The sequence below is a fragment of the Rhinichthys klamathensis genome, unplaced genomic scaffold, assembly GCF_029890125.1.
Source record: "Rhinichthys klamathensis goyatoka isolate OS25496 unplaced genomic scaffold, OSU_Roscu_1.1 h1tg000059l_1, whole genome shotgun sequence".
Classification (NCBI taxonomy): Eukaryota; Metazoa; Chordata; class Actinopteri; order Cypriniformes; family Leuciscidae; genus Rhinichthys; species Rhinichthys klamathensis.
In genome coordinates, this window is record NW_026606604.1 from 10595184 (window position 1) to 10621896 (window position 26713).

General features: G+C 36.1%; 1 protein-coding gene across 1 annotated transcript; it reads right to left on the reverse strand.

The window, feature by feature from the left end:
• Positions 1-1274: 1274 nt before the first annotated feature.
• Positions 1275-25966, reverse strand: fmnl1b (formin-like 1b). Its single transcript, XM_056249427.1, has 26 exons — positions 25650-25966; positions 18885-18968; positions 18361-18441; positions 18071-18144; positions 17793-17876; positions 16810-16932; positions 16414-16501; positions 16261-16337; positions 16080-16173; positions 14660-14734; positions 13857-13967; positions 13545-13694; positions 12971-13072; positions 12673-12892; positions 10664-10819; positions 10404-10528; positions 9427-9629; positions 8891-9125; positions 8585-8653; positions 8435-8515; positions 6259-6388; positions 4097-4260; positions 3906-4007; positions 3126-3227; positions 2926-3040; positions 1275-1500 (listed from the first exon to the last, which is right to left on the reverse strand). Exons 1-26 carry the CDS (start codon positions 25794-25796, stop codon positions 1424-1426), a joined length of 3069 nt encoding a protein of 1022 aa, XP_056105402.1. The 5' UTR covers positions 25797-25966; the 3' UTR covers positions 1275-1423.
• Between the last annotated feature and the right edge of the window lie 747 nt (positions 25967-26713).

Genomic DNA, 26713 nt, shown 5'->3' on the forward strand with positions numbered 1-26713 from the left:
TTTTTTTCTACCAAAAGATTTTGAGAGTTCTGAACAGCATGTAGATAGATATCTTCTCAAAGTCTGCATGCAGAATCCTCTCTCTGTAAGTTCTGTTTACAAGTGTAAGATAGATGGATTTCCGAATGAATCAAGAGACATTTTTTTTTTAAAGAATAAAAATAGTTCTATGTGAGTAGACGGGTCAATCTGATCCTTTTCACTGTTGTCTAATCTGTAACAAACCATTCAAGCATTCCAAACCGCTTTTGGTGATTTAACATGTCTAAAAAAAAGTAACCCCCATTTTTCATTAATGCAACATATAGAATGTATATAAATCTATCGACAACTACTTGTGATAAAACAATAACAAAGTGTGAATGCAATGTCGACCAATAGAAATATATCTACATGGAAATGTTATAATGCAAAAGTTGTTTTAATGTTGAAAAAACCTCGTCTGGTTCTGTATGTACAAGAGACCGTTGGTTTAGAATGTTCTCGTGCTGTTTTTGTGACTATTAAAGTGAATATCTTCTACTACAGACTTGTGCGCTAATTGTTATCCAGAAATGCTGTACTTTTATATGTGTAAACTGCCAGTTTCCCAGTATAAAATCTATATGCATGTAGAAAGAAAAAGACTGATTTGTATGAAAAAAATATATATACACATACTAGACGAAGCTAGTTTTCAGTAGTTGGTGTAAGCGTACAGTAAGCATTTCAAGAATACATCATGTAAATATCGATATAAAGTGTCTAAATGTAAAATGTAGCTGGAAATCCAGTTGTTCAAGGGTAAATCTTATAAAACATTTCAAGAATGTGCCATATTTCACCCCAAAATCTAAATAAAACTATAAGGAATTCAGTTATAACTCAAATTCTTCCAATTATATTATCCAAATATCTTTTAATTTTTGGCTAAATATGAAATATAAAAGCACATGCTCTTGACAGGTTTCTTGTGTATTCCCTAAAAGTGTTTGCTGAATTTAAAATAAATAGTTGAACTTAATTTAGAGCTTTTTGTAGCTGTTTAAATATTTCTTGTAAACTGTTTTTGGCTTCATTAGTTGAGTCCGTTCCTCTGGGAATCCTTCGAGCTGCGTGTGTTTCACAGAGAGATGTCTGACGACACGAGAAGCTGCTGTGCCGGTTTCCATTTGGCGCTTCGTCTACCTCCGTCGGCTCTGATATACGGCTGGTTCCTCAAATCTGCACACACACACACACACAAATGCAAATACACGCAGTCAGACTCAGAATCCTCCCCTGATGAAGTTTGTGAAAGAAAGGGAAACATCAGATCTATAAGGCGGAGCGGAGCGAGGCACTTGCAGGAAGTTCAGTTACAGAAGAGCAAAGCTGACATGGATAGCAGTGTCTAGATGAAGAGCGATACCTTCAGAGACAGAAGAGAGAAAGCAAGAGACGGTTATACAGAAGTCCCATCGCAGAGCAGACGAGAGGAACGCTTCCCAGAACGGGCCGTAAACGGCACCGCCTGCAGAGCTGGGAACCAGACAGAACACGCAGATGTTAGAGGAAGCCAGAAATAAGACAAATTGAACTAAATACACAATATACTCGGAATATCAAAAGCAGAAAAATAGAGTGACAGAAATAACTGACAAAATGACGAGTGAAGAGAGAATTAGACTAGGCAAAGAATCCCAAGACACTATGAGGAACGAAGAACAAACGCTCTGTGTGAAAATATCTGCTTAAACAGATCGTTCTGGCGATCTTTCATTCTATATCAGTGTACAGTTAGGCTTATTAACAATAAATAAATTTAATTTCAATATATTTATGGTTTATAAATATATATTTACATCTATAATATATTTTTTCTAAATGTATAAATGGGTGTTTATACAAATGTATATATTAAAATAATTATTTAAAAATATATTTACATTTCTGAATCTTGAATCATGTATATATAAATGTCTTTCAAAATATAGTTTATAATATATTTACATTTTTATAGTATTAATGGGTCTTTTCAAATGTATATAAACTAAACATCTAATTTTACATGTATAATATTACATTTTTATAGAAATGTATTTATTAAAATGAACATTTCATTATATTTATACATTATAAATATGATATTTTTTTAATGTACTGTATTTAGGAGTATTTATACACATGTATATTATATAAATGTTTAAATATACAGTATTTATAGTAAATATACTTACATTTTTATAATACTTTAAGTCTATAATACTATATTATAAACTCTAAATATATACATAATTATATTTACATAAAAATATATTTTAAATTCTTATAGTATAAATGGGTCTTTATACAAATGTACATATTTTTCAATAATTTTGTATACATTTATATTGTAAAAAAAAGCATTTGTATAAAGAAACATTTATGCTATAAAAAATGTAAATATACATGTAAGTACAATATATACTTTTCTATAAATAACCATTTATTCTATACCAATTTTAATGATAAATGTGCATGTTTATTTATGTATATATGTATATATATATATATTGTGTGTGTGTGTGTGTATTATGCACATTTATAATTAAAAAATATTTTTTTCTATGCATCATTATAGTACTGTGCATAAAATTATGGCTGTCAATAGAATCATTCTTTGTAGCAATTGACCTTTCTTTAGAAAGCAGAATGAAACAGCAGAATTTCAAATTTAGTAAATTGGGATTTTATTTTATTGTTTTAAATTATTAATTTTTTTCCTGAACTTTTCTGGGACCCCCTACTTTAAGCACACGAAACCTGGTGTAAAGGTACAGTATGTGTCAGGTTTTATTTGCGCCATTTATAATAAAACCCCAAACCGTGGTAAAATCACTCATTCTTATTGTAATATTCAAAGTTAGGGCGGTGGTTTTATCCACCCACAGCAAGTCGACTTTTGAACCCTGACCCCAGACTGACCTGTGATGATGTCCTCGATGGCTCCGTCTTTGCCCTCTCGCACGAGCGGTGTCATCTGCCGGCGCTTCAGCTCTGCGATCAGATCCACCTGTGGCAATCGTGGAAGCGCTGGCATCTGTGGACATCAACAGACCGGTAAGATGTCTTTATATCTCACCCCCTGTTCTCAAGTGTTTCGGTCTCTGTCTATCACGCATTACCTTATTACTCACTGATGTGATGGAAGGGTCAGAGATGGATAAACATACGCTGTCATCATTCTCAGAGAATTTCTTCCGCTGTTCGTTCTCCTGTTCGGCCAGCTTTAGAGAAAGAAAGATTCATCAGTAAATCAACATGCTGGTGGACAACAATAACAACACTGGCTAATATTGTGCTATAACCCCTTGCTCTAGAGGAGTTTATGATGAATCTTTATCCATTTTTATTTATTAATACTTATTAAGGAAAAATGGTGAGGAACTGCGATAATGAATAAATGAATGATCCAAAAAGTACTTATGAAGTTTAAGGTGATTAATTCAGCTGACACTTCAAATGCAAAAAGCACTTGAAAAGGGAGTCTGTATTAATGAGTACTTTATGTAGTCATAACCCCTATTTTATATAAGGGCAAGATGTCAAGTTGCAGTATTTAGCTACCGGGGTGCCTCAGGGCTCGGTGCTTGGACCACTTCTCTTCTTCATCTACTGTCATCATTAGGATCTGTTATATTTTTCAAAAATTATATATAAACAATTATTGGAATATGTTTTAGAAGAAAATACTATTTCAGTCTTGCAACTTCAAAATTTGATGTTTAATTCATTGTGTACTTGCCATTTCTTTGTAATTATTTGTGAAATTTACAAGCAATTTACAGAGTGAAAATAGTTCAATCCTACACCAAACGTTTTTCAGTGTATCTTCGTGGTTTTAATCTCTCATAACTAGTGTGATATATGCTGATGTGATAGTAACACTGTAATGATTTCATCACCTTATATGCTTTAATGAACCTGGCGAAAACAGGGAAGAACACAGAAGGAGGTGTGGATTTGGGATTCTCTCCGAAATACTCCACCACTGAGTGATACATCTCCTGTAGAGAGACAAACAGAGCTGATCAAGCTCTTCTGATTTCAAATTCAATATGATTTCTATGTAGCGCAGGACTAAATTCATCTCCACCTGTGCAGTTTTGCTGTCTTTAACAATAGTGTCCAGCAGACTGCCATTATTGGACATGAAGTTTGTGAGGACAGTGCTGTCGTTCTGTTGCTGGAACTCCTTACGGATCACCTCCATTCCCTTCTCCAGAGACCGCACGTCTGCAAGGATGCTGTCCAGAGAGACTGAGAGAAAGATGCATTAACATACAGGTCAGCCTATACAGGTGAAACTCCAAAATAAAACAATATCGTGCAAAAGTTAATTTATTGCAGTAATTCAACTTATATATTCAAACCAATATATTATATAGACTCGTTACATGCAAAGAGAGATATTTCAAGCCTTTATTTGTTATAATTATGATGATTATGGCTTACAGCTATGAAAACCCCAAATTCAAAATTAGAATATTGTGAAAAGGTTTTCATAGCTGTAAGCCATAATCATCATAATTATAACAAATAAAGGCTTGAAATATCTCTCTTTGCATGTAACGAGTTTATATAATATATTGGTTTGAATATATAAGTTGAATTACTGAAATAAATGAACTTTTGCACGATATTTTAATTTTTCGAGTTTCACCTGTATATATAAGTTTGTGCATTGGCTTTCATTTAGCAGATGCTTTCAGCAATTTGGGATTTAAACATACAACCTTTAGGTCACCAGCCCAAATGTTTAGCTTTGATCATTACTTCAAATTGAAAAAATACTACCAGTCAAAAGTTTGGAATAAATAAGGTTTTCTCATGTTTTTGACATCCTGTGATGTGATGATGTGTATTTCTTGCGCATCAAATCATCATATTAGAATGATTTGTTAAGGATCATGTGACACTGAAGACTGGAGTGATGATGCTGAAAATACAGCTTTGATCACAGGAATAAATTACATTTTAAAATATATTCAAATATATATATTTTTTATTGTAACTATATTTTCCAATATTACTGTTTAACTGTATTTTTGATTAAAAAAAAGAATGCATCCTTAGCGAGCACAAGAGGCTTCTTTCGAAAATATTTAAAAAAAAATTGACTTGGTGTATTCCTTTACTTAAAGGTGCATTGCGCAAGTCTCTGAGTTTTTGCAGAACTACGCCCCCTCTGGCGACAAGCGAAACTGCAACCAGAGGTGTGCACGCTCATGGACCACACGCATTTGCGCACGCTTGCACGAGCTGTTCATAACCAAAGGAGCATCCGCCGCACAAATCTTTTGTTTACAGTCATAATGTCTTCAGAGGTAATAAAGTTATAAATCTGCCAGTCATTTTAAATATATGAAAGGAAAGGCATTTGAGTAAATTACACACTTATGTGTGAGGGGAAAACGGGGGTAGTAGAAAACTTCGGTTTTTGTTTCCATCTATCTCCATGTTGAACTGTTTTATGTGTTTACTGTATCCACTTATGATTGTATTATTATGGAAACACGTTCATGAACAATACAAGTTATTACTTTGTAAAAGCCAACTGAGGATCCCGTTTGAGCCCTAGAGCAGACCGGAGATCTCTCCATTTGTTGAAAGCCTTCCCGATGTTGACTCTCGTCTTATTCCGACGCCTGTCTGACTCGAATTTGGCCCTTTTGGTGGCACTAGACAAAAGTTTTCTTTGTCTTACGTGGAGTTTGCGTTGGGGTTTGAAATGAACTACAAGCCGGTCTCTTTGAATCCATCTTCTTTGTCGAAAGTTGACTAAAGTTTTGTCGCTCGAGTTGTCTTCGCTGATACGGAGAATGGCGGCGAATACACAAACCTGCCAGACATAGCCAGGTGAGCGTGAACGCGCATGACGTCACGCCCAGTCTCAAATTCCGTCCCGAATATTTATTTTACTGTACAGGATTATAGAGGCAATCGCAGTGATCAGAGAAGGGCTCATTCAGCCCATCAGGCAATTGTTTAAGCATGTATGGGTTAGAAAAACGGGTATTTTTAACATGAAATGTTGCGCAATGCACCTTTAATTTGCGTCATTTTGTCTAAAAAGTCCAAAAGTTTGACATTTTGGACATTCAGATTTTGTTTAAGCAACTAAATCCCCCAGCATCCCCTTCAAAAAGTGGTTAAAGTCATTTGAGGACAGTCGCTCCAGTAGTCTACATCATGTCCTGCAAAACATTCACACCCAGAGCTGGACTGGAGAGTGGATGTGAGTGTGTGAACACTCACCCAGCGCAGCTTTGTCCAGAAAGTGTAGTTCAGTGTGAAAGTTGTGCAGCTGAGGGTATTTTTCTCGTATGATGCTGACGATGAAATGCAGGAGTGTCTGTTTTCTATCTGTGGATTTCATGTCCAGAAGCTGAAAGTGAAAATGTGAGAAATGTGTGATAAATTAATAAACGTAAAATAATTTAATATCGTTTTCAATTTTGCTTTGAATTTAAGTTTAGTTTTAGTTAGTTTCATTAATGGTATTGTTAGTTTTAGTTTAGTTTTTATTTTGCAAACGCATTTCTATTTAGTTTTTATTTTATTTAGTCTCAGTTTTAGTTTTAGTAATTATAGTTTAGCAGAGCTAACAGAACACTTCCAGTGTAGACCAAAGCGAGACGATTAATTTCAGCAGTTTAATGTGCCCAGATTACAGTTAACTCTTGGTCAGACATCTTAATAATACAAATAAAATAATGGTTTGAGATTGAGCAAAGCACCAAATAAATAAAACTTAAAAGTAGACAAGAAAAAAAAATATGAAAAATTCAGACAAACTAATTCATATTAAAGATTAAATCTTGTTAAACATAGTTTACTTTTTTTCAGCTGTACATGTAGCAGAGTGGCCACTGGAACATAACAAAAAAACAGCTCAATTCATCTGACTACAGCCAACACAACCTGCTGTAAAGCCAGTGTAATTAAATAATAAGTATCTATGCAGTGTGTGAGTGTGCACTGTGTACATGTCTTTATATCCTGGTGGGGACTTAAACCTGAATGCACACAGATGCATGGGGACTCGTGTCACTTTGGGACCTATGTACACAAGCTTATAAATCATTAAGAATGAGGGTTTTTTTTTATGTAAAAATAGAGAAAGTTGTGTGTGAGATGGGTAAGTTTAGGGGTCTGTGTAGTGTGTGTGTGTGTGTGTGTGTGTGTGTGTGTGTGTGTGATGGGTCGGGTTAGTGTAAGGAGACAGAATATACTGTTTGTACAGTATAAAAAAAACATTACGTCTATGGAGAGTCCCCACAAATAGTGGACCAGACTGTCTCTGTGTGTGTGTGTGTGTGTGTGTGTGTGTGTGTGTGTGTGTGTATGCACGTGCTTTTTGGTGTGTCGTGTCCTGGTATTTCCTAGAATCCCTACATTGTCAACGTTAATGAAAACATGATATCTCAAACATACAGAAGTAGCCTACATTAAAGGTTTTTTTGTGCTTGACGGACTTGTTTGCTGTTGCACCCGCGCATTGCAAACGGCATTCTAAAAACGCTGCGCTCAAGTTAAAAGAAGTTCAACTTGCGTCTCATTACCTTGTGTTATTTATTTCCCATTCCACTGCCACAAATGCATCCTTTATGAACAGCCGATGTGTTCTACGTTACGGTCCTTCATTGAGCACGTCACGACACGCGGTTAATCGCCTCAGCAACTTCACACGGGTGAAGCGCCAGGCATTTCCCTAAACAGCCAGGTCAGATTTTCCGCCAAAGTAAAGAGCTTATTAATTACGAAAACGATTATTTATTTTTGCTCATTATTATTTTATTTCAGTTAGTTTTTCAGTAACTGTTGTTAGTTTCGTTTCGTTTTAGTTATTCATTTATTATGAATTTTTAATTTTATTTCAGTTTACGAAAATGTTTTTTTGACCAATAGTTTTAGTCTTAGTTTCAGTTTTCGTTTACGAAAATAACCTTGACGTGCCCAAAAATTCAGGAAACTCCAAGGCACTCTCTTTAGAAAGATTAAAAAAGCCTTTATTGTTATGGCTTGGTCATCTTAAACCTTTAAAACACTCAGGTATACAAGCCTTTGTCAGGGAGTCAACGTGTAATAAACGTGCCCACTTGGCATGAACTGATCAAATATATATAGCTTGAATGCAAGAATGTAATGTAAAAAGCCTAGTTTCAATCAAACCCTTTATTTTCAGTGGGTACTTGTAAATAAAATTTGCTATTTATTTCAATTGAATAATCACTTATATATTCAAAAAATACAATTGCTAGTAAATTAGGTATTTATTTTACCCTGACACGTAATGAACTGAAACTATATGAAAGCACAATATGTGAATTATCTATTGGAAAGACTGTTGGGAGTGACACTATAACTAAAACATTTAATCTGCTTTATATCCCAATAATCTCAAAATGGCCAGCTATCGACGTTTTCTCACCAAATCCAGACTTTGGAGTCGAAATCCATATGCTGATCCTCTCTTCCCACTGTTCATGTAATTCCCAAATGCGAGAATTATCTAGAAAACAGAGAAAGATCAGTTTTCTTTTCACTACAGATATCTCACATGACAGTTGATTCTCTTTACCTCTAGAATCTTCTTCATTTTGCTGGAGGATTTGATAGACATGGAAGCAGCGATGATGGCATTTAATTGCTACAAAATAAGGTAAACATGTAAAACAAGCAAATAGATTTAGATTTTATGTTGACTTAAAATACACTGAAAAAAAATTGGTGTATTAACAATTGACAACAAATGTAACATTGAATTAAATGACATTTTTTCAAGTAGAAAGACTGAAATAGTATTTTGTTGTAAAACGTACTCCACTAATCTTTCCTTACAACTGCAAAAAAATATTTTTTCAATGTATATTGCATATATACTCACAGGTTTTAATAGCAGGATGCTATCGCTGAAGTTTCCCATGAATGTTAGCGTGCTGATTCTCTGTGACAGCCGTGGGATTTTGCTGAAGGCCACCATGAATCTGTCCTCCTCTGAGAGCTCCAGCAGGGGGCGGCCTTCACGCTCGAAATTATCAATCAACTTCAGCTCATAATCAGACGGGATGAAACGCTCCAGCAGCTCCAGAAAATCTGAGTTTAGCAAATCCAGATTATACCTGCACACACAGAGGAGAGGAGCAGGATCAGTCTGGTTTGTGTGACGTGAAAGAAAAGTATCATTACACTGTAAAAATTTTTTTTAAACATTTTTACGTACAATCAATTAAGTCATTTCAGTTTAAATTACATTAAACTGACTTAAAAAATTAGTTGAATCTTGTATAACTTTTTAAAAAAGTTGAAAATTGCTTAACTTATTTCGATGAGTTAAAGCAATGTAAAAATGTATGTTGTTATAACTTATTGATGGTATCATTTTTGATAGTGTGTGTAAGGGATTGTGGGTGTTGAACGTACGTTTGGATCGCAGTGCAGATCTGAGCGGTGCTCATGCCTCCTTTGCGCAGTGTGATGGCGAGGTTTTTGGCCCTGTTGGGCTCCAGTAGTGAGATTTTACTAGATGCTTTATGGGCCACTTTCCCCTTCAGAGTGCCGACGTTCACAGGAGCAGACTGAGCTTTAGTTTTAAACAACTCCTCAAAGACGTCCATGTTCAACTCCTTCAGAGACAGGAAGAGGACAAACACATGGAGGTGAGTGACATCGTCTTTAGGCCTTCACTTCAAATCAATTCTGATGATAAATGTTTAGATAATTCGGCTTATAAGTCGATAAATGTTGATATAAAACGGCTTATGAGTACTCCTATCAGCTCCCTTATGTTTCACTTAAAAAAATATTTTATATTGAATTATAATAATTAAATTAAAAATATATTTCAAGAAAAAAAAAGAAATTTATGTACATTAAAAAGTAAATCGTTTCATTTTAAATTATATTTCATAATAAAAAAAAAAAATTTAAAGCAGCAAATGTTTTAGCATCTCTATTTCCTGGTGGCCCTCTTTCATGCATTTCTATAGGCCCAGTTAGAAACACGCACACTTATTTTATATTAAAATTAAATTGATAAAGATTAAAACAATTATAAATACACTGTATATATATCTCACTAATTAAAACATATTACAAGAAGTAAAAACATGTCGGGAAAGACTACCCCAAAAATATATTTTTTAATTACAAAAAAAACTATACAAATTAAAAATATTTTTTTTAATATATATTACATAAAATTATTTTTAAAATTTTTAAAATGTAAAAAAATATATTTTATATTCAAATATTTTATAAATAATTAATATAATAAATATATATACTGTACTTTAAGAAGAAAAAAGCAACAAGCAGCAAAGTTTCTTACAACTCTATTTTCAGGTGGCCCTATTTCATGCATTTCTGTGAGCCGAGTTATAAACACACAATGAACTGACCCCAAGCACACTTTCATCATCCAGCTCTGTGAAGACCGTGCCAGCCACCTGTTCCTCCAGTAGAGCCTGCCAGTTCAGCAGGGGCATACGATACTTTGTCTTGATTGGCTTCTTACCTTTTACACCTTACACACACACACACACACACACAGAGGGGAAGAAATACACTTTCAGTGTTTTGCACAGCTCCACTTTTCATTGAAAATCATTTAGAATCTCATCATTTTTGTACTATACATGACTGTCATCATTTCTCTCACCTGTCTTTAGGGTTCCTGCCCTTCCAGGTGACAGTGAAGGGGGCGGAGCTTCACTCATAAGGGGCGGGGGAGGAGGTGGAGGAGGGGCAGGGACAGGAGGAGGGGGCGGAGATTGCATCACAGGAGAGGCCTTCATTTCTGTTGTACTCTTCTTATCTTGGGATTAAAAGAGAAATGTTTTATTTATTATTTACAGAAATATGTAACAGTGCTTTGCATTTATTATTTATTATTTGCATTAAACATTATATTATGTTATGTATATAATCGCCCAAAAAAATATATTTGGAATCATACATAAACCAAACTTCAACAGATTACACTGAAATATGTATATTATACACTCACCGGCCACTTTATTAGGTACACCTGTCCAACTGCTCGTTAACACTTAATTTCTAAGCAGCCAATCACATGGCGGCAACTCAGTGCATTTAGGCATGTAGACATGGTCAAGACAATCTCCTGCAGTTCAAACCGAGCATCAGTATGGGGAAGAAAGGTGATTTGAGTGACTTTGAACGTGGCATGATTGTTGGTGCCAGAAGGGCTGGTCTGAGTATTTCAGAAACTGCTAATCTACTGGGATTTTCACGCACAACCATCTCTAGGGTTTACAGAGAATGGTCCGAAAAAGAAAAAACATCCAGTGAGCGGCAGTTCTGTGGGCGGAAATGCCTTGTTGATGCCAGAGGTCAGAGGAGAATGGCCAGACTGGTTCGAGCTGATAGAAGGGCAACAGTGACTGAAATAACCACTCGTTACAACCGAGGTATGCAGCAAAGCATTTGTGAAGCCACAACACGCACAACCTTGAGGCGGATGGGCTACAACAGCAGAAGACTCCACCGGGTACCACTCATCTCCACTACAAATAGGAAAAAGAGGCTACAATTTGCAAGAGCTCACCAAAATTGAACAGTTGAAGACTGGAAAAATGTTGCCTGGTCTGATGAGTCTCGATTTCTGTTGAGACATTCAGATGTTAGAGTCAGAATTTGGCGTAAACAGAATGAGAACATGGAACCATCATGCCTTGTTACCACTGTGCAGGCTGGTGGTGGTGGTGTAATGGTGTGGGGGATGTTTTCCTGGCACACTTTAGGCCCCTTAGTGCCAATTGGGCATCGTTTAAATGCCACGGCCTACCTGAGCATTGTTTCTGACCATGTCCATCCCTTTATGGCCACCATGTACCCATCCTCTGATGGCTACTTCCACCATGTCACAAAGCTCTAATCATTTCAAATTGGTTTCTTGAACATGACAATGAGTTCACTGTACTAAAATGGCCTCCACAGTCACCAGATCTCAACCCAATAGAGCATCTTTGGGATGTGGTGGAACGGGAGATTCGCATCATGGATGTGCAGCCGACAAATCTGCGGCAACTGTGTGATGCCATCATGTCAATATGGACCAAACTCCCTGAGGAATGCTTCCAGCACCTTGTTGAATCTATGCCACGAAGAATTGAGGCAGTTCTGAAGGCAAAAGGGGGTCCAACCCGTTACTAGCATGGGGTACCTAATAAAGTGGCCGGTGAGTGTATATGTATATACATTTTTGTATAATTTTCAGGGTTTAATCTGTTTTTGCACTTTATGTATTGAACCTTCCCAGTAAGCTACCTTTTTTATATTATACTTATCATCTTTGTTATATATTTTTAAATGTTGATTGTCCTTGTTATGCAATTTTAACTTTATCATATGATCTTAATTGTGTAGGACTAAAGATGGAAATTAGCATTATGCTAAATCTGGTGCAGCCATCTTTTTAATGTAACTGCACATTGTCCTGATATAAATAAAATAAAAAACAAAAAAAAATTATAATAAAGTTATAATACATTAACAAATAAGATAAAAACTATAATTAAAATGTAATTAGAATAGTAATATAATATAATAGATACTATTATGTATAACATGTATAATATGTATAATACTATATAATATAATGTAATTAGAATAAGTGATAAGGTTGTGTGTATATTTGATCTTCACCTGTTGTGTTAGCGACAGGTATCACGTGTAAATCCAGAGAGCCGGATTGGGATTTCTCCATGCGGATCAGACCTCGATCCACTAGAACCTGAAGCTTCTCCTCCAGCTGACAGCGCTGTCTGTCTCTCTCTCTCTCCTGCTCCTTCTCACTCTGTGTCTCTCTCTCTCTCTCCTTCTGCTGCAGCTGAGAGACCTGAGCGTGCGCCTCCTTCAGACTGCCCTGAAAACACACACCAAAGCTGCACAGGCTGGAAACACGAGTAAAAGTGAGTGTGTGTGTATCAGTATAGTGTGTTACCTTCAGAAGCTCCACCTCTTTCATACTCTCTATGAGTTGTTTCTCGAGTTCAGTCGTCTTCTCCGCAGCTTCACTCTCACACTGCTGCAGTCTAGTATTTAGCTGATATACACAATTTATGATAAATAACTATACTTATATATTTATACGTTGTACTTTCTCTCGATAATGAATTTATCTACTTTATCTCTGTGTTTGAGTCAGAGCGGGCAGAATGCTAGATATAACGAGCCGTAACTAAACAAATAACCGCCAATTTTACCATTCCAGTCAAATATTGCGCTGCAAACATCAATAATAGCTTTAAGTTGTCAATGCTGGCAAATGACCATGGTATAAGCAGGATAATCAACGGCTAGCTGTGCATTAAACGATTTGAATGCACCTCTTCTTCGCACTGGGCGGTTCTTTGCCTCCCCGTCATGAATTAAAAGCTAGCTGTGGATTATGCCTTTTTATTGTTTTAGTCTACTGGTTTGTTTTAGTTATTATTGATTCAAAAAGCAGATATATGTGCATTTGACTATCAAACAGATTTATATCAGTATAGGTTCAAGTAATTGTGTGTGTGTACCTGTGTGTTTTGTTCTTGTTGCTCCTCTAGATGTTCCATTATTGTGTTTTTGGCCTCGGCGTCTTCTAGCATCGCTCCAACATCAAACACATTATCCAGGTACGCTTGAATCTGCATCTGCAGCCTCTCACTCTCAGTGACGTTTAACCTCTACACACACACACACACACACACATACATACATTATATGTAACACTATGAATGTCTTTAGTGTCACTTTTGATCAATTTAATGCATCCGTGTTGAATAAAAGACTGTAAAGAATCACAGTCATCCCAAGCTTTTAAATAGTGGTGTAGGTTACTTGCTCACCTCTAGATAGCTGTCGATTCCCAGCTGTGTAAACTCATACTGTAAATACACTCTGAAGTTCATGTCCTCCACTGAGTGCACTATAATGTTGATAAACTGCATACAAGCCACCTAAAGGTAAAAAAGGAAAACAAATATTGATCAGTTTCCACACACTGATGATCCGACATTAAAAGGTCAGGTAGAACAGGAAAAACCTTAATCTATGTCTAGAAACCTAATGCATTATGTATGTGATGTACTGTATGTACTCTGATATTAGTATTGGGAATTTTAAATACATATAGAAAATGGGTAACACTTTACAATAAGGTTTTATTGGTTAACATTTAATTAAGATAAACTAACAGTGAGCACTATTGAGCATTTATTACTTTTAGTTAATGTTCATCTAATCATTTACCAACACTTTTGTAAGGTCAAAAATTGTATCTGTTAACATTAGTTAATGCACTGTGAACTAACATGAACATGAACATTTGTATTAAGTGCTGTAAGTAAGTGCTTTAGTAAGTGCTGTAAAATATGCTTATTGTTAGTTTATGTTAGTTAATGCATTAACTAATGTTAACAAATGAGATCTTATTGTAAAGTGTTATCAAGTGGACTAAAATAGAAACTTAATGCTAGTCCTAAATTGGAAAAGTTATATCAAGATTCACTCATAAATTTGGTCAACGATCAAATTGACCATATACATTATATTAATATGGTATATACAGAGATGTTGAACTAAATACCTTAGTTAGTGTAATAATCTTATTAAATAGGACAATTAATAGAGAAAAGGTTTCTGTCCTCACCATGAAATCAATGTTGCTGTCTTCATTTCTGAAATATTCCATTAGTTTTTCGAATCTGTTTTTCTCTCCAGACACCTACACACACACACACACACACACACACACACACACACACACACACACACACACACACACACACACACACACACACACACACACACACACACACACACACACACACACACACACACACACACACACACACACACACACACACACACACACACACACTTGTCTCAGAGGGGATTGTTAACTGTACGTGAGTTTACTGTATTTTGCTTTTGATTAAATTGTCTGCTATCAAGTACTTGAGCATAAAGTAATAATGCCACTAAATAAAAGTAAAAGGGTTCAAAAGAACCGACTGTGACATTTTTAGAAAATGTGTGTATGGTATAATACCTTGGTTACACACTTTCCATAAGAATACTTTATCACCTGACAGTGTATTGTTGCTTTAATATTCCATCCAACTTCTCTATCTTATTACTTAGCTGTCGCTACAGAAAGACTGTGTTACATTTTTATGCAAATTTCACAGACATATGAAGTGGGAAACCCCCAAGCAAGTATAACCAATAGTTGTTCTGGTTTTAGCTCTAGTTTGTTTAATACTTTCTGCTGTCAGAGATAGGCATCTGAATCATCACCCACACAAATGTCTTTGAGACAAAACCGACGTCCGTGTGAGTGTGTGAGGTTGCAGGAGGGCCATATCTCCTATACACACGCGCGTCGCTCTCAGACAGGGTGTAACAGCTGATATCATAGCTTAAGGTTCAGCTTACGGCAGCTCAACAGCAGATCAGACACTTGTATCTAAATCTCATCAAGTGTCTGTGTGAATAACTTAAGAGTTTGGATCAGGTTTTTGATCCCTGAAATAACGAGATTGATTGATGAAAAGTGAATATAATTAATCACATATTGTATTAGAATATATAAAATTATTCACATATTATATATTATGTACAGTGGGCTTAACAACTATTTGGACACTTAATGAATATCTTTTTTTCCTTTTCTTTTTTTTATTTGATTATATTATGTTTTTGTATATTAGATTTTATTATATATTATTAATTCAAACTTTTTTCTTTTTATTATTTTTATAATAGATATTTAATAACATAATACAATAGTATAATACATAATACATTTTTTCTTTTTATTATTATATGTATTTAAATGTTATTTTGGTATATTATGTTTGATTATATTTAATTAATACCTTCTATAGACCTTTTATAAATAATTTTATAATTTATTTTTTATTTTTATTCTTTTTGATTATATTATGTTTTGGTATATATGTTTGAATTATTATTATTTATTTTTAGAGTGTTGAACTGTGCACAATAAGACGGAGGTAAGAAGATTGAGACGGATGAACAGAGAAAGAAAGGTTTTCTTTTCTTACCTCTTTGAAATTATTAAAGGCTGCAATAATAATTTCATGACCTCCTCGAACCAGACACACAGCAGCAAGGAGCTCCAGAACCAGTGCTTTAGTCCTAAACACACACACACATACATATTTAAGGACAAAAAAAAAGTGTAGAAACAAAAACATTCAAAACCAAAACACACTGTCCTCTCACCTGGCACTCTTGTTGTTGAGGCTAAGAGTGATTTCATTGACACAGCTGGGATGAGCCATCACCTGATTAAAACCTAACTAACACACACACACACACACAGACGCATTAGTCAAGAGAAGAGATGAAACGAGGCGAGGCGAGAGTGAAAAGTACCTGGTAGTTCATGATGGTGCGAAGGCACATGATGCAGAGATGCAGGTGGTTCTTCTGGCTGAGCAGACGCGAGTATCTCAGAGCTTTCCTGAGGAAAAAACAGTTTCATGCAGAAACACATTGATTCAAAGCAGAACTATATTATTGTGTAATCTCAAAATCATTCAAAGTAAAATCTTTTGAGATATGTGACGCACAGATGCACACAAACTCACTCTTTCTGTATCAGGAATGCTGCTGATCCTGATAGAAGCGATTGGACGGGTGTGTGTTTGTGTCTGAATGCATGCTATGATCTCAAAATGACACTCAAGTGATAGTGTTTGGCACGTGCGCATGATGTTCTGTGTGATTGGGTTTCTGTATGTAGATTTTTGATCAGCATGCATGACTGACCTCGCAGCGAAGGACCGTCCTGAGCGTGGGGAATTGTGGGTGGGGGAGTTTGTCGCGCTCATGGTCAGATCCTCCGTAGACTTCTCCTCAAAGCTTCCATTATCGGAGCTCTCCATGTCATATCTGTAAAAACACAGTCTGTCTTATGAATGCATGTTCATTTTTATGTTCACCTCTGTATATTAGTTTGAGGTATCCACTCAAACAATAACTGTTTTTGTTAATACAGTTGATCTAATGAACTGAAAAGTTGGTTTGCAATTTACTCTACCTTTCAAAAGTTTGGGGTGAATAATATATCTTTTTAATAAATAAATACTTTTTTCAGCAAGGATGCATTAAATTGATCAAAAGTGACTGTAAATACTTAATAATAAATGCTGTTCTTTTGAACTTTCTATTCATCAAAGAATCCTGAAAAAACTGAACCATGGTTTCCATAAAAATAGAAAGCAGCACAACTGTTTTCAACAATAATAATCATAAATGTTTCTTGAGCAGCAAATCAACATATTAGAATGATTTCTGAAGGATCATGTGACACTGAAGACTGGAGTAATGATGCTGAAAATTCAGCTTTGGTCACAGGAATGAATACAATTTTACAATATATTACAATAAAAAATGATAAAAATATTTGACAATTTTTGATCCGATAAATGCAGCCTTGGTGAGCAGAAGAGACTTCTTTCAAACACATTTTTTAAATAATGCCATTTTACAGCTGCCAGACAGGTAGTGTACTTGGTGCATACCGTCTTTTGTTTGCCATACAGTGTTTTTGCTTAGTTGTTGTTTTGTTTGGAAACTCAGACTAATCTAGTGAATATAATACCAGTGTTAGCTGGCATCAGAGTTTGGTTTGAGACACTGGATGGTCAGAGAGCACATTCTTTTCCCAGACGCCTCGTCACATTAAGAATTTAGGTTCCTCTTTTGTGTTTTTGTGTGACTGTGTGTGTGTGTGTGTGTGCTGTACATACGTGACTGCACGTTGAGCGAAAGAGAGGTAGTCCACTAGCACTTCTAAACCCTTGTTTTCTTCATTTAGAAACTCCTCAGCCCACCTGAACAGACAGAGAGATCTTTTTATCACAAATAAAAAACAAAAGACAATCCAGTGTTGACACAGACATTCCCAGAGCTCCAGATGTCTCATGGAAAAGGAAACCTGCATTTAATAAACTTTAATAAAAAAGTAGTTAAAAAGTCCCAGGCCAGAAACATGCATGTTTTTCGGCAGTCATGTGATGGCTCTTACCCGATGTGATTGGTGCGCAACGAGATCTCCAACTCTCTCAGAACTTGTGTGGATTCTTGGACTCGCCTTTTAAACTACAAATCACACGCATGTAATTTTATACATTAAAATCACACACATAAAATCACTCACATATTTCAGTTTGATTATAATTGGATGAGTTCTACATCACACTCTCAAATTCAAACACACACACACACACACACACACACACACACACACACACACACACACACACACACACACACACACACACACACACACACTCACACACACACACATATCAGTACCTTTCTGCCTCCTCCCTGCTCTAATACACTCTTGAGTTTCTGAATGTACACTGATGGAGGATTCTTCACCTGAAATCGCTCCTGAAGACAGAAACAAGAAGGAATAGTAAACTCCCCTAAATCTCAAATAAGTCCACATTTAATTTTAGTCATGTTTCTTGCATAAATAAATTAATCTTTCGTTTCCATTTTTCACCCTCATGATCCTTTGAATTAAGTGGGCTGTTATTTGGATGTGTAATATGATCGCTAACCTCTTACGGAATAGTTGTTTATTTATTTGGACATATCTTAAAAGGGTGATGTTTGTGACATCAAAACCATTATACGTATCTTCTGAACAAATTTTTTAATTTAGTTTCTATAAATGCTCTGGGTGAACTGGAGAGGACGTTTTTACTTTAAAAGAGCAAGGATAATTGTGTTTTTGATTATATACCCCCTTTAAAGGTGTGCGATGTGCTTTAGGCTAGTAAAATCAGCTTTATGGTAAATGAATATGTGTGTTTTTGCTCTGAACTCACCTGGTCACAGACTAACTCCCATTTCTTCTCATTGTCGTACTGACAGAGCAGCTTCACTTTATCGGGGGGAAGATTCATTGAATTCTACAATCACAGAGCAAGAGACAACATAAAACCTTTGGGTACGTCTATAATTTTTTTTACATTAATTCAGCAGAACCGTTAGATCTATTCCACTGAGGTAAACTCTTAAAAAGGTTTTGTTATTGTTTATTGCTGCAACTTTGGTTAAGCAAAGAACTTTATTGAAAACCATTTTTCATTGCATACTGTTTTTCAGAGAATAAAAAAGGTCTTGATGTTTTATTATACACTGCCATTTAAAAAAATGTGCCTCTTCTGCTCACCAAGGCTTTATTTATTTGATCATAAATACAGTAAAAGAGTAATATTGTGAATATTATTGCAATTGAACTGTTTTCTATTGTAATATATTGTAAAATGTAATTTATTCCTGTGATGCAAAGCTAAATTTTCAGCATCATTACTCCAGTCTTCAGTGTCACATGATCCTTCAGAAATCACTCTAATATTTGCTGCTCAGGAAATATTTATTATTCTTATAAATGTTTAAAACAGTTTTGCTGCCTAATATTTTGTTTTTTGTTTTTTTGTGGAAACCGTGATACTTTTTTTCAGGATACTTTGATGAATGGAAAGTTGGAAAGAACAGCATTTATTTGAAATAGAAATCTTTTGTAATATTATAAATGCCTTTACTGTCCGTTTTGATTAATTTAATGCATCCTTGAATGAAACGCTGAATGAAAGTATTAATTTCTTTAAGAAAAAAAAGCCATTAAATTGCATGGAAGGAGGAATCTGAGGAAGAAACTACCTAGTTACCACCGAATCACCTTGGCATCCGCATAGCAACACCCTGACAACCGCATAGCAACACCCTGACATCTGCATAGCAACACCCTGACAACCACCCACAACACCATATTGTCACATTTTCTTCGGATTTAGTTGTTTGCAGTGTGCCGTAAAAGACCAGATCTAGCTATAATATGTTCCAGATAACTGCAGTGTGTAAATGTTGAATTACTGTGGGTGGCTCCAATAGCACACAACAGTCGTTTACACATGGGCACTAATAAACTGATGAGTAAGCGGTTGCGTCTTGTGAGACGGTTTACGAGCAGCAGACAGATCACATGTTATAATAAGTACGGTATGCTGACTCGAAGAATGCCCTTTTTGAACCGGTAGATTAGTGCTGTGTGAATGTCCTGTTTCTATGACGATCTCCTAAATTATTTATGAACAGCATGAGTGTTTACACACACACATACACACACCGACAGACAGACACACACACTGTTATGGTCCCTGCAGAATTACCTCAATGACTCATCTGAGCATGATACCGAACACACACACACACTGTGCCTTGAAATCTCCTAAAACATTATGCAAATCGTCTTAAAGGTCGCAGAGTGAAAGCCACAGGTCTGCGCACATGCACGGATCTACTACGGCCCTACCAGACAGTAAAAGAAATGAACACAGCGACCCCATAGATTTCAACGGAGAGAAGTGAAGCCAATTAGAAGGGGCCCTACCGAGTGTTACTCGTCGCCGTCGGTGTGAACCTGAAACTGAAAACAGGCTTCAGGTAGCAGAGTAAAAAGGGGCCATTCACACAGAACGCCTTTTCCCATTCCAATGCGCTATTTTCCCGTTGTTTTTCGATGTTAACACCCGCCAGACATACATCTTTAACTGTTGATCTTCGTATTTTGCAGGGCGTCGCGCATGAATGACACACGGCATAGTAAAAACGCGGCGCTCAAGTTAAAAGAAGTTCAACTTTTAAAAAACGCATTTCTAGACCTTGCGCTTATTTTCGTTCCCCTGACCTGCGTCTCACTTTTTTACCAGCAAAAACGCTTTCTATGCGAACCAGCCCTAAGTGGTGTTTTCCCATGTAAAACCCATACTATGCTAGGGTGTTGCCAGGGCTTTACTATGCAGTTGCTAAGGAGTTCTCTAACCGGTTGCTAGGTGTTTTTCTGGTCTTTCCATATGGTTTTAAAGGTTGAAGGTCTGTAAGATTTTTTAATGTTTTTGAAAGAAGGGGGCATTTTGGAAAATGGAATATCAAAACGGTCTGTAAATGTATAAATGCACACCCCCTTCCGCCAGTTTGTGGAGTTTTCCCTTTTGCATACAGCAGGTGAGATTGCATTTCTTGCTTTAGGAACAGACATGGCTGTAAAGATGATTGGAATTCACAGTATTTGTTTTGTGCCCAGTTCCTTGGCTGTATCTTTCAGCTGATAGCTCAGGAATGTTATCATTTGTTTTGGGAACATTGTAAAAGATCTCAATGAACTAATTTTGCCTTTTTTGTGACCCGCTTATGAACCCAAGACTGACCGAAGACTAAAGAACTGTATAGTAAATGTCAAAGCAAAAATGCTAAACAGTCTAAACATCTGTCTATCCACATCAGACCTAGGAAATCAAGTTTACTGTGAAAAGTGAAAGGAAAACTTTTGTACCATGAATATCGGATGTCATCTCTTGCTTAAAAGTAATCAGAAGTCGATGAAACAACATGAATAACAAGATGTAAGATCATTGGATGAACACTGTTACAAAAGATTTCTATATTTCAAATAAATGCTGTTTTCTTTTACTTTTTATTCATGAAAGAATCCTTAAAAATATGTGTTACAGTTTCTACAAAAATATTAGGCAGCACAACTGTTTTCCTCATTGATAATAATCAGAAATATTTATCGAGCAGCAAATCGGCATATTAGAAGGATTTGTGATTGTGAAGGATCATGTGACACTGAAGACTGGAGTAATGATGCTGAAAATTCAGCTTTGATCACAGGAATAAATGACATTTTAAAATACAATAGAAAACAGTTCTCTTAAATTGTACAAATATTTCAAAATATTCTACTGTTATTATATTACTGTATTTTTGATCAAATAAATACAGCCTTGGAGACTTCTTCTTACCCGTCCTAATCTTTTAAATGGTATGACGTAAAAGTTACATCCACAACATCATGTTTTACTTTTGCTTTGTCATTTCATTATTTATTTATTTTTTTGCTGCATATTGAATTACTCTTCTTTGCAATGCGTGGCACATTAGTATGGCACTGTGTCCTAATTTTTAAAACAGGTCAAGGGGAGGAACACCAGCAATCTGCAGAAATAATGCTTTAGGGCAAACACACACACACACACACACACACACACACACACACACACACACACACACACACACACACACACACACACACACACACACACACACACACACACACACACACACACACACACACACACACACACACACAGTCTCACACTCAAACAATCTTCCTCTGTGGAAAGCCTGCAGTGCAGACAGCATCATTGATTATAATTGTCAATCTTATAATTGTGGCGTTGGGTCTGCTGTGTAGACACAGTGATTTCTTTGCATGCTTTAATTCAGGCCGCATAGTTTCCTTTCTGTCTCTCTCTTTATTATTATAGTTCCCCTTTCTGCCCATAAAATGAGGAAAGGAGGCTAGAGAAATATAGAATAAAAGACAAAACACATCCAACTTTTCCACCATCATCTATTTGCTTATATTTCTCTCCCTTCTGAGTGGAACGTCTGCCCTTTCTTTGTCTTTTTTTACATGTTCTATCTTTTTTAGTCCTCCTCTAAAAATAAAAACAGTAAAATGGTTTTCAGGACAAGGTCGGCTACCATTTTCTAACTTCATTACATGTTGTGACACCATTTATTTCGAATCCTATACGATGGGTTCTATTTGAATATACAAGATTCTATATTCTAGGATTCTAAATTGATCCTAGGATGTTTTGAATCCTTTATAAAGTACTCAAATGTATGTACACATAATTGTTGAATCAAATATCAATGCAGTGAAGCAGCGTATACTGCAATACACATGCAGAGCATAATATCATCATTCAAAGCTGTCATATTTTACCTTTGGCAGAATTACACTAGAAGATGATACTGAATATTTAATACAATTAATATTTGCATTTGAGTATTTTGTATATTTGTAAGCCAAATCTGGTACTTTTTATAATATCACCTCAAGGATTTTGTAATAGTTCATAATTTCACATTTCTCAAGAGCTCAGCTTGATGTTTTTTTTTGTACTGTTATTATTTTAAAGGTACACTGTGTAACGTTTTTGTTTAAAATTAGCAAAATTGAAATAAAGAGCCAATACATCATCAATCCTTCTTCCAAAAACATGTTTTGTCTTGCCCTGATTCACTATGGTAAGCTCTGGAATATGTTACACCTCGGCTACTTTGACGCGTGTGTGTCTGGTGTTTAAGGTTAATTGTTACAACGAGCGAGAAGGGTTGACACGGAGCCGCTTAATCTCGAACCTCCGGAAAATCACCCGTTTTAAACAAACGCCGAACAGTGGAGAGCCTGCTGGCAAAAAGAGAGCGTGACAGAGCTCGTAATAAAACAAGAATCAACATTGCTTTGGCTTTTCAGAGATAGCGAGAACTGAGGGATTTGAAATGTTGTAAAAGCAACACAGAGATGGCGTTTTTATGACTCAACAGGTGAGGAAGTTAAAATATTGAACAGATAAATTGCCATATAGCTCTTTTAACGGAGTTTATTGTAAAACATTATCTATTGTGAAGGGTCATATTCATCCGCACAGCCAAAGCACAACCATAACAATGTTCTTTCCCAAAATGTGTTTTAACCGCCAGAGGGCCAAATGTTACAGTAGTGTACCATCAGTAATATATTTTATTCAATAATACCATCAGTTTCTGCAGTAATAAGTATATTGAAATACATTGAGTACTGACTTTGATTCATTGTCATATATTTTCTAGATCAGCTGAAGGGGGGACTACAGCTGACGATGGATGGTTTGTCCTTTCAGTAAGTAGCCACATGCAAAATATCAATATCATAAGTGAACGGGCCATTTGTATAATTACAGGCCAGTGTTTTTTGCAGATGTCTTGCGCTCCTCTCCTCAGCAGGGCGATGTAGAAAGCATCAGCTTGTGTGTTTAAAATGCCTCACAAAGAAAATAATGCAGAATTCTCTGTACATTTGCATGAGTTTGCATGTGTACATGGCCACTTTTATGCAAGACTTCTGTGATGCGATGTTGTGTATATGGCCACTGTTATGCAAGACTTTGTTTCATAATTTAATACTTAAGTTATTACTTTTATTAAACAGGCTTACAGGTTATTGCACTGATGCTTTGTGTTGTAATATTTACATTTGTTACCCGACTGTGTGTGTTTTCGAGTGATTCCCATTTTAATTCAGTGTGTTTTATCATGAACATGCTGCCGGTGCTACTTGGATTATTTGCATCGTATTTCCATATACAAACAGCATGTCACAAACTCTCTTTCTGACTAGGCATTATAGATGGCGACTGGATAGAATGAAGTTGTTTGAGTTTGATGGAGAGCCTGCATGTGCACTTTAATACTTGTTCGTAGATTAGATGGCCTTTCACTGCTGCATGATGGGAGAGTGTGGAGTGTTTATCTGATTTAGGAGATGCATCAAGGATATTGGCAGAGTAGATTAATTACCTTGGAATAAATTAGAGCTGACTTTACTAACACACACCAGAGCCAGACCAATTTACAGTATACAGGTAAAGATGGGCTAAATATCCCTTTTAAACACAGGTATTTAACATGTGAGTGGTTGGATTTGGTCTGTTCAGATGTCCAATATTCGTTGACTAGTTTACAGTTGATCATTCCAGGTCCAACTCTAACCTCATCATATTAGCATCATTCTGTGCTCAAACAATATATTATTTATTGTAGTAAGGTGTGTGAATTTATATAATTAAGTCACTTTTAAACAAAAATGTCCATAAAACCCCATGACCTTTTTTTGCTCTTCCGTTGGACAAAAAAAAGAAGATATTTAATACTTAAAATATTCTGCTTTTTTTCATATAGTGAAGGACAAACTGTCAAAGAAGAGTAGTGGCAAATAGTGACTTAAATGTCAGTCTGTTCCTGTTCACAAATCTATTGTAGACTTCAAATGAAGTGCTGATAGACTACTTTTATAATACTTTAATGGTGCATTTTGTTCTTTTGGGGATTTTGACAGACCCTGATTACAATTTACTCTCAATGTATGAAAAGAAAGTCTCAAGATTGGAATGACGTAAGGGTGAGTAAGTAGCAGATCAAAGTAAAAAAAATTTTTTTTTAAAGATATTTAAAACAGCATTACATTTACATATTTTACACTCATCATAAATAAGTAGATAAATCCTACATCATACATACATGTAGATAAAGCACATGAAGGCTACCTAAAGACTCATTAAAGTTTCCCAGCTGCACAATTATAGTCTCACTTCTGCATAACACTCATACTCTGAGAGATCTTACAGATTTCACAAACATGCATATGAATGCAATCACCTCATATCCGCGTAACATTCCAACACTGTCGACAGCGTGGTACAACTAGCTATGTCATTTGGGCAGGCTATGCAGTTTCAATCATTCATAACCATGCAGAGAGATGCACATCAGTTTCACCATGCATATCAAACTTATTTATGGTAAATGCAGTGGCACATCTCAGCCCTCAACCACACATACTGATGCCCTTCGACATGCCGTTTTTCTATATTCAATCAGCAAATCATTTAACAAAAAGAAAATATTAGAGCTGAAACTCACTGTTAGTGTGTTTTTAGCTTTCAGCATAATGGGATATTTTGTTCTGTACGTACCAACACAACGCTGAACCTCTCCTCTAATTCGTCCTCAGGTGGTGGGGGCAGTTTGGGGGCCGGTGGCTGTTTCTGCCCGTAGGTGCTGACGGGCCGTCTGGTGTCCCGCGCGGGGGTCATCTCCAGACTTCCAGCTGCGTTTCCCATGGCTGAATGTAGAGGTACACATATACAGTCCAGAGAATCTGAGTCTCGCTCAGTGAACTTCTATGACTTCAACTTTACACCTGCTGGCTGATTCTAAACACTTAAAACTGGCTTCTTGTTCAGTCCCTGTGTAGAATTCGTTTAAGTCCAATGGTGGGATAAAATCCAGCAATCCTGTAGAATTTGGTTATGTGTAGGTTGGTGACTTTTGCATGTAAAAGGTTGCGGTTTTTACATAGTTGATGACTTATTCAGGAATTTTGCAGTCTTCTAATGGTGTTGTCCATTTGCAGAATGTGAATCCTACAACAATACTCTATATACAGAAAGAAAATGACACTTAGTAGGCAAGACTATGTTCTGTCTGGATGTGTCTGGTCTCTGACCTGGTTCTGCGTGTGCTTCTGGTCTCTGCGACATCTCTCTGCTCCATCCTGGAGTGAGTAGATCAGGTAGGGAGGAGAGGAGTGAGTGATCGAGGAGAGGAGGCAGGGACAGGGATGATCCTGGGTCCTAGTGCTGGATCTGTAGACTCACATCTGAGTGTGTGTGTGTGTGTGTGTGTGTGTCTGTCATATGAACACCTGATACTCATTCAGATGTCCATCTACAACCGGAGTCTCGTGTTTCCTGTTGGTGTTTGCTGCTAGGATACTAAAGACAACCAAACCACACCTGACACACAGACTGATTACTCTTCTGCTCTTCTTTATATAAATGTGGTAACACTTTAGTTTAGGGTCAAATTCTCACTACTAAGTTGCTTATTAACATGCTTATTACTAGGATATTGGTTGTTTATTAGCACTTATAAAGCACATATTAATGCCTTATTCTGCATGACCTTATTCTACATCCTTAATCCTAGCCAATACCTAAACGTAACAACTACCTAATAAGCAGTAAGGAGATTATTG